This window comes from Perissodus microlepis, chromosome 3 (genome assembly GCF_051167445.1).
Source record: "Perissodus microlepis isolate ML-2025 ecotype Zambia chromosome 3, ASM5116744v1, whole genome shotgun sequence".
NCBI lineage: Eukaryota > Metazoa > Chordata > Actinopteri > Cichliformes > Cichlidae > Perissodus > Perissodus microlepis.
The window spans coordinates 13814905-13830819 of record NC_140463.1 but is presented as its reverse complement, the minus strand read 5'-3'; the positions used below and the strand labels follow the sequence as shown (position 1 = coordinate 13830819).

The window sequence follows — 15915 nt, the reverse complement described above, 5'->3', positions numbered from 1 at the left end:
ACCAATGATGATCTCCAACTTAAAGTAAGTCACTTTGACTGAAGTTAATGATTGATTTCAGTGCAAATTTGACACATGAACACAATGCAAGTGATCTTTCTAATATCTTTAAATAGTCTTCAGGAATCTCTACCTCCTTGAAGGACATTCAAAGCTTTTTTTAGACGTTGGCTGCCTTTTCTTCTGTTCTCTGTCGAGATGATCCCAGAGTGCGTCAACAACGTTTAGGTCCGGGTTCTGCGGAGGCCGATCCATGACTGATAGTGTTCCACTGTGTATTTATCTATCCAGGTATGCTTTTACTGCACTGGAGTGAGTTTGGGATCATTGTCATGCTGATAAATGAATAAAGCTACTGCCAATCAGATGTTTTCCAGATGTTATTACATGGTGGATTACAATCTGACAGTACTTTTCTGTGTTCATAATTCCATCTACCTCAGGCCTCCAACGTGTTTTACCGATGGCTGCAGACACTCACTGTTGTACCTCTCTGCTGACCACCTCCATACAACCTAACCATTCTTTAAACCAGAAATGTCAAATATGTAGTCTTCACTTCAAGAGACCTCTTGCTGATTTTTCAGTCCAGTTCTTGTTCATTTCAGTACACCTCAGTCTTTTTTCTGTTTCCCTTGATTAAAGCCTTACTGCCACCCTTCCACCGAGACCATTTCCTTAAGGACATGACTTCCTGTTCATCTGCTGTAGATCATTTTTAAGCCTCACACTTTCCACATTTTTTTAAGGATACACTGCACATCATGCTGAGATATGCCAGGTTTTTGGCTAATAGCTCTTTGGGAATCGCCCTGTTGGTGCAAAAATTCAATTTTATGTCTGCCAAACTGGGTTATCTTTGGAATTTCTCAAGATTCAACTACAGAAATTGGAACAAACGATGTGTTTTTGTGACAAGCTGCTAGTAGAAAATGTGTGTAATTTAGCTTTCTGTTATGTGTAGACACAACACTGGGTAATCCCTTGAGTTAGGTGCAGCTTTTAATGTTTGAATGACACACAGATCAGTGTTAAGTGGCCAAGCAAACAAACAAAACAATTCCTCTGTAAACAGTCAGGTACACAGACTGGACTGAAATGAGTCAAGCCTACAGAAAGTCCTACAAAACCCAAACCACTGCTCAAAACCACTTTCAAATTCAAGAAAGTCTGGCTTCTTGGGATCAAAATGAAAAGAAATGAATGGGGACTCGAGACTTTTTTATAGTTCTGTATTTTATACTATTCAACCATTTCTTGGGACAAAAAACAGTAGAGTTGTACGTGAATCAACTGTGGCAGGGTTTTATTCCAAAATACTCCCACTGTTTAATTTTTGGAAACAAGATTCCTGAGACTAAACTACAACACAGAGATTCACATGAATACACAAAACTCTTTGTCTTCATGTGCTTGAAATTTAACGGTGTGGCAAGTTTATAAGCAAACCCTTCATTACTTTTTGTTTTTGAGTGCTGTGAAATACTTCATATCTGTTTTTAATAAATACGGTCACATTGGGAGCAACTAAGATTTATTCTTTTACACACTATCGTGATTTTTGATTGGACTTACTATCACTACTGTTTCTGCTTTTCTTATTCACGACTGAAGAGATTTCAGTCTGCTGTCTGGTTTGGATTTCACTAAAACAAAAACTGGGACGAATATTCTGACGTGCATTAAAAATATTCAGATTCTCTGTCACAAACAAAATCTTCTGTCTGGTTTTAAACACAAATTAAACCTTTTCTCCTAAAAATCAACAAAGTCGAGCAGAGCAATATGTTGCAGGAACTTTGTATGAAACAAGGGAATGAACATGAAGTAAAACTATGCAAACACAGTCCCTGTAAATACATATAAAACATTTAAAGTCCAAGCAACATGCATCAGTCAAACTAATCAAGAAAGAGAAAAAAAACATGAACTTAAAGACACTCCGCTGTTACTTTGATCTTAAAAACGATCGATTTCAAACCTTCAAGCACAACTTTCAGTGCGTTTGAATTCATTTATTAAATAAACCGTGTACAACTCTCTCCTCTCAACTTCAAACTCCCCCATTGCACAGCAGAAAAGTATTTATAAATTCTGCTTGCTTTAAAAGTGTAAAACTGTAATAAGAAAAAACATACAGCACACCCTCATCTCCCAAATATTTATGCAAAATCTGTAATTTTGTAACAACTTTCTGTAAAACGGATCATCTTTAAACATTTATAAAATTTCTAGAAAATTTTATTTGGAATTTCAAAGTGTCTCCAAAAAAAAGAACAAAACAAAATAAACAGCATTTATCTGTAGTCCTACCATTAATAATTGTACTTTTAAACTGATCAATCTGCTGATTATTTTGGCAGTAACTACTACTACTACTACTTTTAATTGAAAACTTGCCTAAAAATGAAGTAATTACCAATAACAAGTGAATTTTGGGTCCCATAAAGAGAAACTCTAAAACATAAAATACTAAAAAAGAAATACTGAGTTACTGATTTTTATTAAACATTCTACTTTTTCGCCATTAACTAAGGACCCCCATTAATTAAAGGTCTAAAATGTTATGACAATGAAAGTCTCCAAAAATAAAGAAGTACCATCAATATTATCAGTAAGGCACGCAACTACTAATTATTTTGTGAATATAAATAAAAATGCTGATTTTATGATTTCTTCTGCTTTTTTAGTTGTAAATTAAAAAAAATAATAATTAAATGCAAGCTCCAATTGTAAAGCCAATATAATAAATATTATGGGATATTTACTCAGGCGGCTGCTTTTGGATAGATCAACGCTTTAAAAGGACCCCCCGCCCCATTGTTGTTTTTTTGAAATTACTGATAAATGAACTTTTCTTTATGAACACTAAACAACTAGAATGTGAAACAAAACCATGAGAAACTAACTGTGCCTCTGTTTGTGCTGAATGCAGTTTAAATGAGACTAAAAGCCCAACAACAAAAGTTGTTGCAGAGCCTCCTTCTTCCTCGTGCTTAAAATCAGCCTGGATGCAAAGCAGCTCACACAAAATAAAAAAAGACAAAAATGGTCTTTTGTTATGGAGCTTCATATTTAGAGTCGGATTGTGAAGGAAGTCAGCAGCTACAAAAATTCCTCTAGTAGAAGAAGAGGATGATAAAACAGTGACTCTGCCCCCTCCTTCGCCACATAACAGGAGGACAAAAGTTAACATAACAGAGGCTCTAATTTAAAAAAGCACATTAACAATGCAATTACACCGTGTGCAGCGTAATTGTAAGAAACACAGTCCTGCCTTTTCTTCCTCGCACTTTTCCTTCAGTAGATCTTCCTCTAACTTCTGACCTTCAGGCGAGGCAGCGCCTCTGGCAGAAAATGACTGGAGGGCATAAAGAAAAAAGACAAAAAACAAAACAGTAAACACAAGACGTCAAAAAAAATAAAAATAAAAATGTATGCAACGTTTCTCCTGGCTCAGAACGGGCTATTCGGGGGTGAGTCAGCTCACGGTGTTACTTCATAGAAACGTCTGCGTTAACCTGTTATTGGTGAGCGTTGTTAAAGTGATACTCGATGAAATGCCGTGAGCTGTCGTTCATCTTTAGCGCAGATGAGAACATTACCTACATACAACATCTGTAACATACAATATATGGCCCAAAGTATCCATTCACTCCAACATGACTGCACACCAGTGTACAAAGGAAGACCCATGAAGTCATTGATGAGCAAGTTTGGTGTGGAAGAACTTGACTGGCCTGCACAGAGTCCTCATCCCAATAAAACGCCTTTGGGATGAATAAGAGGGGAGACCGACAGCTCGGCCTTCTCGTCCAACATCAGTCACTCAGTTCATATGCTTGTGAAGGTTGATGAATGAATACTTTTATCCATATAGTGTATCTAAGTGCCATATCAAAAGCAGGTGATTTAAAGATAACATGCTCTGAAGCGCAAAAATAAATAAACCCCAAATAATGTCACATAAAATTAGTTATACTGAATTAGGGCATAAAATCAAATCGCCTTTACTCTGTCTCCTTGGAAACCTTTCTTATATTAGTAGGACACAAAAAGTCTTCAGAGACAGTATGTATCTCCTCGACGAGGCAGACTTTGAAGAACGTTTTATTAAGCACAGTTTAAATCCCTCCTCACTGCAGCAGTGAGTCTCACCATCAGTAGAACGGCGACTGCGGGCTGATATAGAGTCTCTGAGTGTGAGAGGCGGCAGGGCTGAGCGATGAGAGAGAAGACAGGGTGGAGAGGGGGTATGGGGACTGAGGTGGTGGAGGAGGTGGAGGTGGAGGGAGGCAGGAGGCGAAGGCCCGGCTGGCGCAGGTCAGGACCCCTGGAGTGGTGACAGTGGCAGCAGGTGGGGAAATGGCGAGAGGAGGAGAGTTGCTGCTGGGAGAGTCGCAGGATGCTCCGCTCAGAAAAGACAAGTCTGGAGGAGCAAAGACAAGACGGGGGAAAAACATTATTTGTAAAGCACTTCTCAAAACACACAGGTTGAATAAAAGCCACCAATTGAAGATATATATGCTCCAGCAATAAGACACATAATTAACGATAAAGATCTTAAAGTCATCACAAGATACACACTTCCATACTTGTATATTGTTTCACTCTAGTTTTTATTACTGTATCTGTAGTTCTCAAAGGTCGGTCACTGCATTTGCCTGGTGCCTGCTTTGCACCCAATGAGGCAAAAAGATAAAAAAGTGAAAGGTGCAAAGATGCATCTACGTGCATCTTATAACCTACGGTTATTAGGTCCTTCCGTACAGCCCCACAGGGGGGTGGGTGGGTTTGAAGCCCATCCTACCTGTTGCAGGCCTTCATGCACTCTAGTCTTGTTCTGAGTGCATTGAAAGCAATGCAAGGAGATTATCTGCTCTCCTCGCCCACTCTCATCAAATGATTAGCTGTCATTAAAGGGTATGAGCTGAGCCATTTCCAGTCTGAAGCCAGCACATAATCACAGGCCGGCAGGAAACACTGAGATCACATTACACAATCAATTAAGGTTAGTTAAGCACTGGCAGCTGGTGACAGGTAAGTCCTCCCAAAAACTCCCTGTAGAGCCTTCAGCTGATCCAAAATGCTGCAGCAAGAGTACTGACAGGGACTAGAAAGAGAGAGCATATTTCTCCTGTTTTGGCTTCCCTTCACTGGCTTCCTGTTAAATCCAGAAATCAAAATCCTGCTCCTCACATACAAGGTCTTAAATAATCAGGCCCCATCTTATCTTAATGACCTTGTAGTACCATATCACCCTATTAGAGCACTTCGCTCTCGCACTGCAGGCCTACTTGTTGTTCCTAGAGTATTTAAAAGTAGAATGGGAGCCAGAGCCTTCAGTTTTCAGGCCCCTCTTCTGTGGAACCAGCATCCAGTTTGGATTCGGGAGACAGACACTATCTCTACTTTCAAGATTAGGCTTAAAACTTTCCTTTTTGCTAAATCACATAGTTAGGGCTGGACCAGGTGACCCTGAATCCTCCCTTAGTTATGCTGCAATAGACGTTGGCTGCCGGGGGATTCCCAAGATGCATTGAGTTTTTCCTTTCCAGTCACCTTTCTCACTCACTATGTGTTAATAGACCTCTCTGCATTGAATCATATCTGTTATTAATATCTGTCTCTCGATGGAGTTTTTCCTTCCCACTGTCGCCATGGTGCTTGCTCATAGGGGGTTATATGATTGTTGGGTTTTTCTCCATTTTCTTTGTCTTACTGTATAAAATTGAACTGAACAGTTTAGTGTGAGACAGCGTCATACAATGGAAGAAAGTTGCATGCCGGTAGTGTTCATTGCAAAGCAAGAGAATTGTAGGTGTGATGCACAGGAGTGCCTCCACCTGCTGCTCGAGTCTGGTATGAATGATAGTCTGAATTATTTTGGTCAACAGTGAGATTACAAATATTTGACGTGACTCATCATAGTTTGATTTGATTTGATATACCTTTATTAGTCCCACAAGGGAAATTTCATAAGGCTGCCGACCGACTGCATGCAATGGCGGCGCCATCTTACCCTCCGACCATACATACATTACACAAAACATCACATGGGGAAGACAGGTCAGAGAGGTATAACAATGGAAAATGCACCACATGAGGAAAGATAAGGAGAAAAAAATAACTCCACCCAGACTGAGCTCCAACAGGGAGATCAGTTTGAGAACAGAAAAAAAACACCTCTGCACATAGCACATGAAAAAAACTCTTAATACACCAAAGAAACACATGACAAGCAACAGGGGTGGGTAAAGGGTGAGAGACAGCCGATTTAGACAGTACATCCGGGCCTGCGTGTGCTGGTCTCCTTGATCCACCGTCAGCATCGGAAGGGAATAAGCGTCGAAGGCGTTTGGAGGGGGAGGGGGGATGAGTGTGTGCATATCAGTATATGTAAGATAAGATAAGATAAGATAAGGTAAAACTTTATTAATCCCTCGGGTGGGTTCCTCTGGGAAATTCGGTTCCAAAAAAGCACAGCACCGACAGAAGTTATAGAGTTATGTATGTGTGTGTGTGTCCAGAGTTCAGCTGAGACAGTGTCCTTCGCCCTGCTAGGCTAAGTAAACAGTCTTCCAGCCAACCCGGGTGGCCTTGCATGGAATGGGAAGGAACAGACTAAACACAGTCGTTATCAGGGTGTTGTTGTTCAGCTCCAGCCTTGAGACCGCAGCTGGCGCCAAAGGGGGTATCTGCATGAAGTGATGGTGGTTTTTACTTTAGTGCAAACAGCTCATATGAATTTCAAAGCAGTTCTACAGTCCAACACTGGTCTCTCAATCTCTCGTTGGAGAGCCGCGAGGTTCGCCATACTTGCGTTCTGTGATGTTGTCATTTCTTGTGCTCAAGGAGCCGATTTCTGAGAATTCACAACAGTGTGCCTCCCCGAGATGTCATCCAATTTGCGCCCAGAGATGTTATTCCAAGCTAGCCCTTCTGAGATGTAATCCAGTCTGCAGTCAGAGATCTTATTCTGAGTATTCACAGCAGCCGTAGCCTCTCCAAGATCTTCTCCGTGCTGCACTCAATGAGCCCATTTTGAGAAACTCACGCCTCTTCCCATCGTTTCAATCCCAGCGGGCAGCCTTGTGGGGGTTTGAACAGCCGGTTCCGCTTTCTTAATTCTTCGATAAGTCAGGGCCAAGCCAGCTCCGATCAGCCAGAACCCTGTTACCATGGTTCTGAATAGGTAGATATCTTCAGCACTCAGGCTCACCCAAGCCCAAACTTCTCGTTGAGAAAGGGGTGTCAATTGCATTCAGAGACCAGTTGATCCAATCCATAATTCCTCTTTTAGGTTTTAGAGAACAGACTGTGAGAGAATCTTCCAGGGAAAAGTAATACAAAAAACACGAGACTAGACAAGGACATAAGAGGCTAAGCAGGGAAGATAAGGGAGAGGAGGAGGAGGAGAAAAGTGCGACCGCCTTCGTCAAGAGCAAGAGCAGAGAGATAATAAATACACTGTTTGTTCAAACTTTAAAAAAAGAACAGGAAAAGGAAAAAAATCTTTTTTCAATTAAGTTGATATTTTTGAACTTCAATGTTATTTTAACTGCAGAAGTAAATGAAAGAGAAATGAATTAAACACGCCGAAGCCCAGAGGGGAATCAATGTGGACTTTTATGAAGGGGCAAAGGTAAAGAAAAGGTATGTGCTGAAAGGCAAAAGCAGAATATTATTTTTTCTCAATTATCTTGTTTTAATAATTGTTGGCAGGGAAAAAAGGAATTCAAATTAACTTTAGAGCCCAGACAAAGAGCTGCCATTTTCTTCAGATATGAATGCAGACAGGCTTAGGGCAGAAAAAGTTTGAAAACCACTCTTTTTTACAACTAACTTTCATATTCTCGCTGCTTTATGGTGTTTAAGAATAGTCAGTTGTATTTGTCGATGTTAGGGAGTTTAGTTTGGTCTCACATGCATAGCACACAGAGTCAATGAATGTTACAGCAGCAGGTTTTTTTTTTACGTTGTCACACATAACAAAAGAAAGGTTATTACAATGAAATTAAACTACATTTTGTGTGTACATACTGAGACTTTGAGATATCTACGTAATAATAATAATAATAAGACAAACAGAAAAACACAAGCACTGAAAGAATATAAAACAAAGAACTTGTCATCAGCACAAAGTCAGTTAAACTTCAGTCTGTTCAGTCAGGAAGCAGACACTTTTGTGAATGAATATTCCACCTGCTTTGGTGTAAATAAAAGTAAGAATGCACTGCAAAAGAGAGAGTGGTTTAGGATGTGATGGCCACAGATCACTGCTCTGTCTTTTTCCCTCTTGACTGATTTTTCATTACTTTGTGTTACTGTGTCTGTTACTGGAGCTGGATGGAACAGGGCCAGAACTCTGCAACAGTGGGCTACTCACGCATGTCTCCGATTTAATCTGGCTCCATGAGGGTCCAATATCCTCATTTAAACATCATGTGCCACATCCAGCCCACTTTGACCTAAGATGGACCAGATCAGTGAAATTCCCTTTTCTTTCACCCTGATGTCTGCCACTCCTGCTCTTAGTGGGACCTCACTGTTTATCTGACTCTCCCCAGAGATCACCAGGACTATTGGTGCCCCGTTATCTTCACAGAGGAGAGCAGGTTTATACTGGGCGCATGTGACAGATGTGAGCCATGGCATCCTGCCTCCAACATCATGCAGCATGACCAGTTTAGCATTGAGTCAGTAATGGTCTGACTTTGGTTTTTCTTTTCATCTTCAAGTAGCACAATGTATGCAAGATTTAAGCGTCTAAGCAGTGTATATATTTATATACTGTGACCTGGAGTGCCTGAAGAGAGATGAAGGAAGCCAGAGAGAAAGGGGAAGAGACTGAGGATGTGCAGAGATCTCAGGCTCCCCATGGAGCAGCGAGCCTGTTAAAAAATGGATTCGGTGCAAGTAAGGCTGATTAAAAGCGTCCAGTTGCCGGGGCGCTCCCAGCTTTGCTCTACGCTCTTTAAAAACAACATCTTGTTTTCAAAAGGCAAAAAGAAAACACTTTTAATTGTGTCTGGGTTCTGTGCTGGTCCGAGCGTCAAACCACCGGGACACAAACCTGCTTCCTGAAGTCAATTAAGAAAAACACCTGAATCGTATTTCAGCCTCTTGGTGCTTTAAAAATCACCTCTTCTTCTTCTCCTCATCCTCACACTCATGTCCAGACGTCTTTGAGTTAAAGCTGCTTTTAAGCTCCAACCACAAGAGACACATTCAGAGAGAAACTCGAGCTCTATTATATTTTCGTACTATCCTCAACTAGTAATCACTTGACCTGAGAGCAGCGGTATGAAAAAAAAAATGAGGTCATGGGTGTTTCCGGCCTTGAATTCAGGAGGAAGACTGTGGTTTTTGTCCTGTTCGTGGACATCAGGTGAGCTCCTTGTCCTCTCAAAGGTATTTCAGGGTGTGTGGGAGCTTGGCCATGGGAGTAGGCTGCGTTCCTCTGGATGTCCTGTGGTGCCTCAGGAGTTTGAGGTATCTAGTCTGTGCCTACCTTCAGTCCCTGTAAAACCGCAGTGAAAGCTTGATTCAGTAAGTCAGACATTTCTCTGTTCATAACTTTATGGGCAGAATGGGTGGAGTAACCACTCGGACTCAGGGATCACTCGCTCCTCCAAGCCGAGGAGAACATATGTCGCAGTCTTGTTTATAAGAGTGGAGTGGGAGGTTGATGGATTGGTGTTGTCTCACTGATGTGGACACTGTGCTCGTGTGGTGAAGACAGAGCTGAGTATGAAGGGAAAGGTGTCGATTTACCGGTCGATCCACATTCCTACCCTCACCTAAGCCCACGAGCTCTGGTGGAGACTAAAAACAGCGTGAAGGTAGAGACAAGCAGCAGACACGAGCTTCATTCAAAGGGTGGCAAGGCTCAGACTTTGAGGCAGGTTCGAGCTCAGAGTAGAGCTGCTACTCTTTAACTTACAAAAAGGAGCCAGCTGAGGTTGGTTCGGGCATTTGATGAGACATTCCAGGCACGTCCTCCCAGGAGGAGACCCAAGACAAAGGAATCATGTCTCTCAGCTGGCTTAAGAACGCATCAGGTTCCCATGTCAGTTGCTGAGGAAAAGGTAGCTAGTGAGAGGGAGGTCTGGGTGTAACTTGCTTAGACCACTGCTTCTGTTATCCAGCTAATCACCAAGGATGGATGGGTGCCTCTGGCTGAATAAAATACAAAGGGGTGATGTCCCCCTAACAGGTTTCCAGGTTTAATGTCAACCAAGGTGGCATAAAAGTGAGAAGAGGCCCAGTATTACACAAAGAAGGCGTATTTTGAACTGAAAATCATGCAAAGCTACAACGGTTTTCACAGACCCTTCAAGTTTCGCCATTCACATGATTTTTCTTCACTTCTGTTCAAATATATCTATAAAATACTTGTAGACTTGTTTTTTTAGCTGTTAAAAACAGCTAGAAAAAAGTTCTTCAATAACAGAGCTGATAAGTTTTATTCCCCGCAGCCTGCAGGTGGTGTTGATTTGAAATATCTCACTTTGAACAGATCCTCTCAAAGCTGCAGCGTTCAGGGTTCAGGAGACGCTGGCTCAGACAGGCAGCGCTGCGATTGGCTCCCAGGGAGATGCAGGTGGAAAGAGTTCAGCCTCCGACAGCTGCAGCGACACAGCACGACTGCCAAGCAGCTTTTTCCTCTCACGGGAAACAACCACGTTTCTTCTTGCCTTCCTTCAGCTTTTAGGTGACCCAAAATCACTGCCCGCCAGAGTGGCCCCTGCAGGGTCCTGAACCGTGAGCCAATCAGTGGCTACGCTCAAAATGCTTGTTTCACTGTAGGTACATTAGTACTAACAGTTTAAATACTCTGGATATAAACACAACTGAAAAAACACCAATTAAATAACAACATGACTCATTTCACTGACATTACAATCAAGTAAGTTTCATCAAATTATATTCTATTTCATTTAAAGTTATTTCTTTAAAAAACTGCTATTACTTCATTTTAAAAGCTGAATTTGGTGGTTTTTGTTTTTTTATTTAGGCCCATGTCTGTTTTTCATTTTTAATGTTTTAATGGTACGATTTGTTAGCTTCCACTTTGATAAAGACAATTAAATCTTTAAGGACTTGTTTTTAATAAGCATAATTACAGAACATACGCAATGAAATATGGATCGAGATGCTAGAATGCATTTTGGGGTTTTCTTTTTTATTTAACCCGTTAGAAAAGCCTTAAAGTGACAGAGTTGTTTAAACAGTGCAGGAACAATGTTGGAATTTCTCATCAATTTAATATTTATTTATCAATAAAGACTACATCAATTATTGTTGTAAGCTAAAAAGGTTGGAGCACACTTGACTTTCTCTTTTTGCTCAGTGTGAGTGTTACACCCCCTGCTGTGCTGATCCACGTTACTACACCCTAAAATGAAGGGTGCAGGATGAAAAAGGCGACAACAATGAAGCATCTTTTTTTATTTTTAAACACTCCATCTTCAAATGCGTTTTCCTAAAACACATTTACAGGAAATGTGTTTTCCTTTATTTTAATGTCAGACTTTAATTCCCTGCAGGAACCCTGGACAACAACATGAATGGAAACAAATGAGAGACTGCAAAAAGCAGACTGCTGCTGAAAGGAGTCCTGCTGTATGAATACTGATGATGGAGAGTACTCTTATTATTATAACCTCATTAAAACAGCCATTAAAGTGAGAGAGCCTCCTTTTGAGATCCTTTACATCAGTGTGACTCATGAATCCTCTCGTCTGAGATGCTGTTGGAAGACACACAATCTGCCTTTAATTTGATAGTTGGTGACTTGTCTGCTCGAGCGAAGACTTTGTTTTCTTTTTAAAGACAGAAGGGCAAATCTGAAACTGTTGCTCTTTTTTTAAACTACACATGTTCTGACTTTACAGCAGCCTATCAACTGACCCAGGCTAAGTATTTTAGACCTTTCCTGTCTTTACTTTTCTTATTTTCTAAAGAGGTTAGAGGAAGTTGGCAGGGGGGTGGCTGAAGTCTATCCCAGCTACCACTTAAGTTGATCACAAGTTACATGTCTACATGTCTCTGGTGGAAGCCATGTGGGAGGAAGCCAAAGTACCTGGACAAAATCCACACAGATCCAAACTCATCACAGAAAGGCGTGACGGTGTCCTCCTGTGTGTGGACCTTGGAACGTTTTACCGGAAACATCAACTTTCTTTCCTTATTTTCTGTCATTTACACGCCGCTCCAATGCTGGAGGTCGTTGAAGACCAAGAGGAGATGTAACCCCGACAAAACCAAAGCAGAGTGTCTGCTTGTTTGGCTGTACCTAGAAAATCTCTACATTAGGGCTGTGTTATATCGTCTACGATGACACTGGCATGAATTTGTTTTCATGATATAAAAATCTTTCAGCACAATAGCAATGCTATGCAGTTACACTCTGAACGAGATAATGTGATATCATGTCAGAGATCTGCAAGCGATGCACGTCAGCTGATGTAGATTTTGTAGCTAAAAGGCGAGTTACTTCCAACAAAGAACAGTTTCCAAATTATGCAAGAAAACAAGCAGTTTCACTGTTGAGTACATCCAGGCTACGAAGGAGAAGATGCTAGCAGCTGGTCATGTGCGACCTAAATGTAAACAAACGACTGGCTAACTGCGCTCCACATGATAGGAAGAGTAGGGACGGAAACCACTGATGTTGTTACATGGTGGGACTTTCAGCAGCTGGTTAAAAAGATTGACCTAACTTCATCCTAGCTAACAGGCTTTTTTACACTTTTATTTAAAGTTTCCAGAGAAAACACTACCTATGATACTTCTTAACTTCTATTTGCTGCCTGCCGAGCTGCAAGCATCGATTAAAACACCGTTCAGTACTTTTTTCTATATCGTCAGAAACATCGTTATCAACAATTTCTTTGAAATATTCTCCTACAAAAGACGAACCCTGGTGACGTCCACCGCACTCTCCAAATGAGTCTGACTTACTGGAAGAAATGCAAACCAAGAGTGGGGCTGAAGAGCCCCAAATAACAGACCCAATACTCTCAGAACATCCCTCAGTTACGACACGGTCCTAATCCGTGTCCAAGTCCTGGTCTGAGGTTCAACTCAACACACTCTGCTCTCCAGCACCCTGGCATACACCCCTCCCAGGGAGGCTGGGCAGTGTTTGGGTCTGGCACAAGCTACTCATTTATTCACATGAAAACTGTTTACTGTGTGTGTGTGTGTGTGTTGAGGAGTACCCAGGTTCCACAGGGTGGTCTGAGCAGCAAGCTCCTTGGCATCATCCAGCAGAGCACACAGCTTGTCAGGGATGTACGTCCTTCGTGTGGATTGTATCACCACCTACATGTATGTACGCACACGCACACACACACACACACACACACATAGTGTTTGGTTAATGTAGAAACAAACAATCGTTTCACTGAAATGAAGACACACAAAGACCGGGGAGGTAATTAATGGGGTAAGCCACAGTCAAAACTGCATTGCTGGGAAACAAAAGAAAAACAGGCGAGCTGCTGGCTGGTTTTATGACCGTTTCTGTAACTTTAACATCTTGTGAAACGGTTTAAATAAAAAAAAAATAAAAAAAAAACAGCTTTAAATGGAACTGCTGAATTTTACACACACTACAGAATATAAACGATATTTTTTTATGTTCATATGTTGATAACAAAGGAAGAATCTGGATGTTATAATGGGATAATGTTAGAGATGGTCATGATATGTAAGACTTCACTGAAACAAGAACACAAGAACACGTAATAAGTAAAAATTCACTGAATATCAATTTATTTGTACTTTTAAAATCATGTTTTTAAATGTTTAAACTGAGTAACATAGAAATATTTCTCATCTATGTACATAATTGTGTTGCATTTCAGCTTTGTGACGTACATAATTTACTGCTGTGGCCTCTACAGCCCGCAGCACAACCCTGTCCCACCAGGCTGTAAAATAATCTATCCTTGTGCCTGCAGCAGAATCATATGTATGGAATATATAGAAGCTATAAATAATTCAGTACGGTCAAGTTATGTTTATATTTGTGGTTGCGTCATTAATGTTATGCATGATTACAGACACACACATATTTCTGTATTACACCTTCTCGCAGCTGTTTATGGAGATTTATGGAGTACATGTTTATGCATTAATGCAGTCTGCAGTGCTCTCGTGCACAATCTCCTTTTTATTTTTATTACTATTGTATATAAAAATTTTGCACTTTAATTTAAAACCCATCTCGGCCTTGCCTCTCTAACTTTGCCTCCAAACCACTCAGCATGAGCTGTTCCTCTGATGTCCTCATTTTGTAATCTTTTCATCGTGTCCTTAGCATCTTCAGCTCGACTTCCTGTCTTTTTGTCCGAGCTGACATCCTCAAACCCTCCAATACAGCAGGTCTTGCTGCCATCTTGTAAACCTTTCCTTTTACTCCTTTTACTTGCTGTTGTCCTTCTGCCACAAATCAACCCTCACACTCATCTCCACCCAATCCACAAGCTTAGCCCCCTAGGTGCTACATGTGGTATTTTGTTCATGTTAACGGGTATGTTAACGTTAGCTAATATTAGCCAGAAAAAAATCAGTCACTTATGTAATCAAGCCCATTTGAGCTATGACGGAAAACTAGTGTCAACATCAACAGGAAAACTGATTTATGGAGCGAAACATTTAGCTTTTAGCGTCAATCCTGAGCTAACCTTAAGCAAGCTAACATTATTCAAAAATCTAGTCTGTGATTTGCCATTTCCTCCAAACTTCCAAGGCTGATCTCGTAATTTAGCTGACCTTTTTCAGATAATGTCACAAATCAGTAGTCACTTGATTCATAGAGCATAGTCAAGTTACAGCTAGGAGTTAGCTTCCTAACCTAGCAAAATGGCATCCAAATAAAAATGCTAGTTGGATAGCATGAGCCACAACAATATTTCGTAGATAATAGCAAACAGTATTGATTTTAGCCATAAGTCTATTGTGTAATTGCACAAGTTAAGATGTATGACTAACACTACTTTTTTTAGAGACAGCTACAATTAGCGTGGATAGAGAGCTAGCTAACACTTAGCTACACAGCACATGAAGAGGTGCTAATGATCCAATACACTGTAAAAATGTCAGTGCAGCAACTCTAAATGTCATTAACTGGATTCTGCACAGGAAGCTAGACGACCATGTACATATATAAGGACAATGGATGTGCATAAATTCAGACACCTCTCAGATATGTTTAACTGCATGCATGTTTATGTGTTAACATCTAGTCAGTCTGAAACCTTGTACAGTAACAGTAGCTTTCCATCCTGCCCTGGTGTGGAGTACAGGTAGTATTCTGGGGGCAACCAGCAGTTTTTGCAGCAGTAAAAGTCGAGCAGGCTGACGGCCGAGGTGATCTGACTCTGCTTGAGCGACAGCAGGCTGGTGCCAGTGAGGGGGGTGCCGGGCAGCAGGGGATACATGCAGCGCTCCAGGTCATCTGACGGTACAAACACATATACAGGGGAGCAGCATTAAGTTAGACGGGTGCTTCCTTCAGCTCAAGGTACATGCGACTTCTTTAAGACCTCACAGAGTATAAGAACAACATCACAATGAATAAGAATTTGCAATTCGTCTTATTAATTTATATACACCAGTAAACCCAGTTGTAACTTAACCTGTGAACCCAAAATACTACATTGACCTTTACATGAAACTTTTTCCTGCTGCTAGTAGTTTTATGTTATATAAACACGCTTGTGGAGCGGACAACACAGCGGAAAAATTGTGCCGTTTATGCTGGACAGCGTAAGTGTTTCACTCACATTTGTGACTTGAAAATCAATTTAACGGAGTATAAACCCATGTAGGAGCATGTGTGAATAAAAGGTCTTAAAAGATTCAGCTTAAATGGATCCTACTTTTCTCAAAAAGCCCACT

General features: G+C 40.9%; 1 protein-coding gene across 2 annotated transcripts in view; it reads right to left on the bottom strand.

Annotated features, from left to right (window-relative positions):
• Positions 1–927: 927 nt before the first annotated feature.
• rbm46 (RNA binding motif protein 46) overlaps positions 928–15915 on the bottom strand; it is a 33714-nt gene continuing 18726 nt past the window's right edge. For both annotated transcript variants that reach the window (XM_084923134.1, XM_084923133.1), the window contains 4 exons: positions 15273–15472; positions 13230–13332; positions 4159–4429; positions 928–3361 (listed from right to left, as the gene is read on the bottom strand). In XM_084923134.1, the coding sequence (XP_084779260.1) occupies positions 4161–4429; positions 13230–13332; positions 15273–15472 (572 nt within the window). In that variant the 3' untranslated portion in view covers positions 928–3361; positions 4159–4160. The remainder of the gene's footprint in view (positions 3362–4158; positions 4430–13229; positions 13333–15272; positions 15473–15915) is intronic.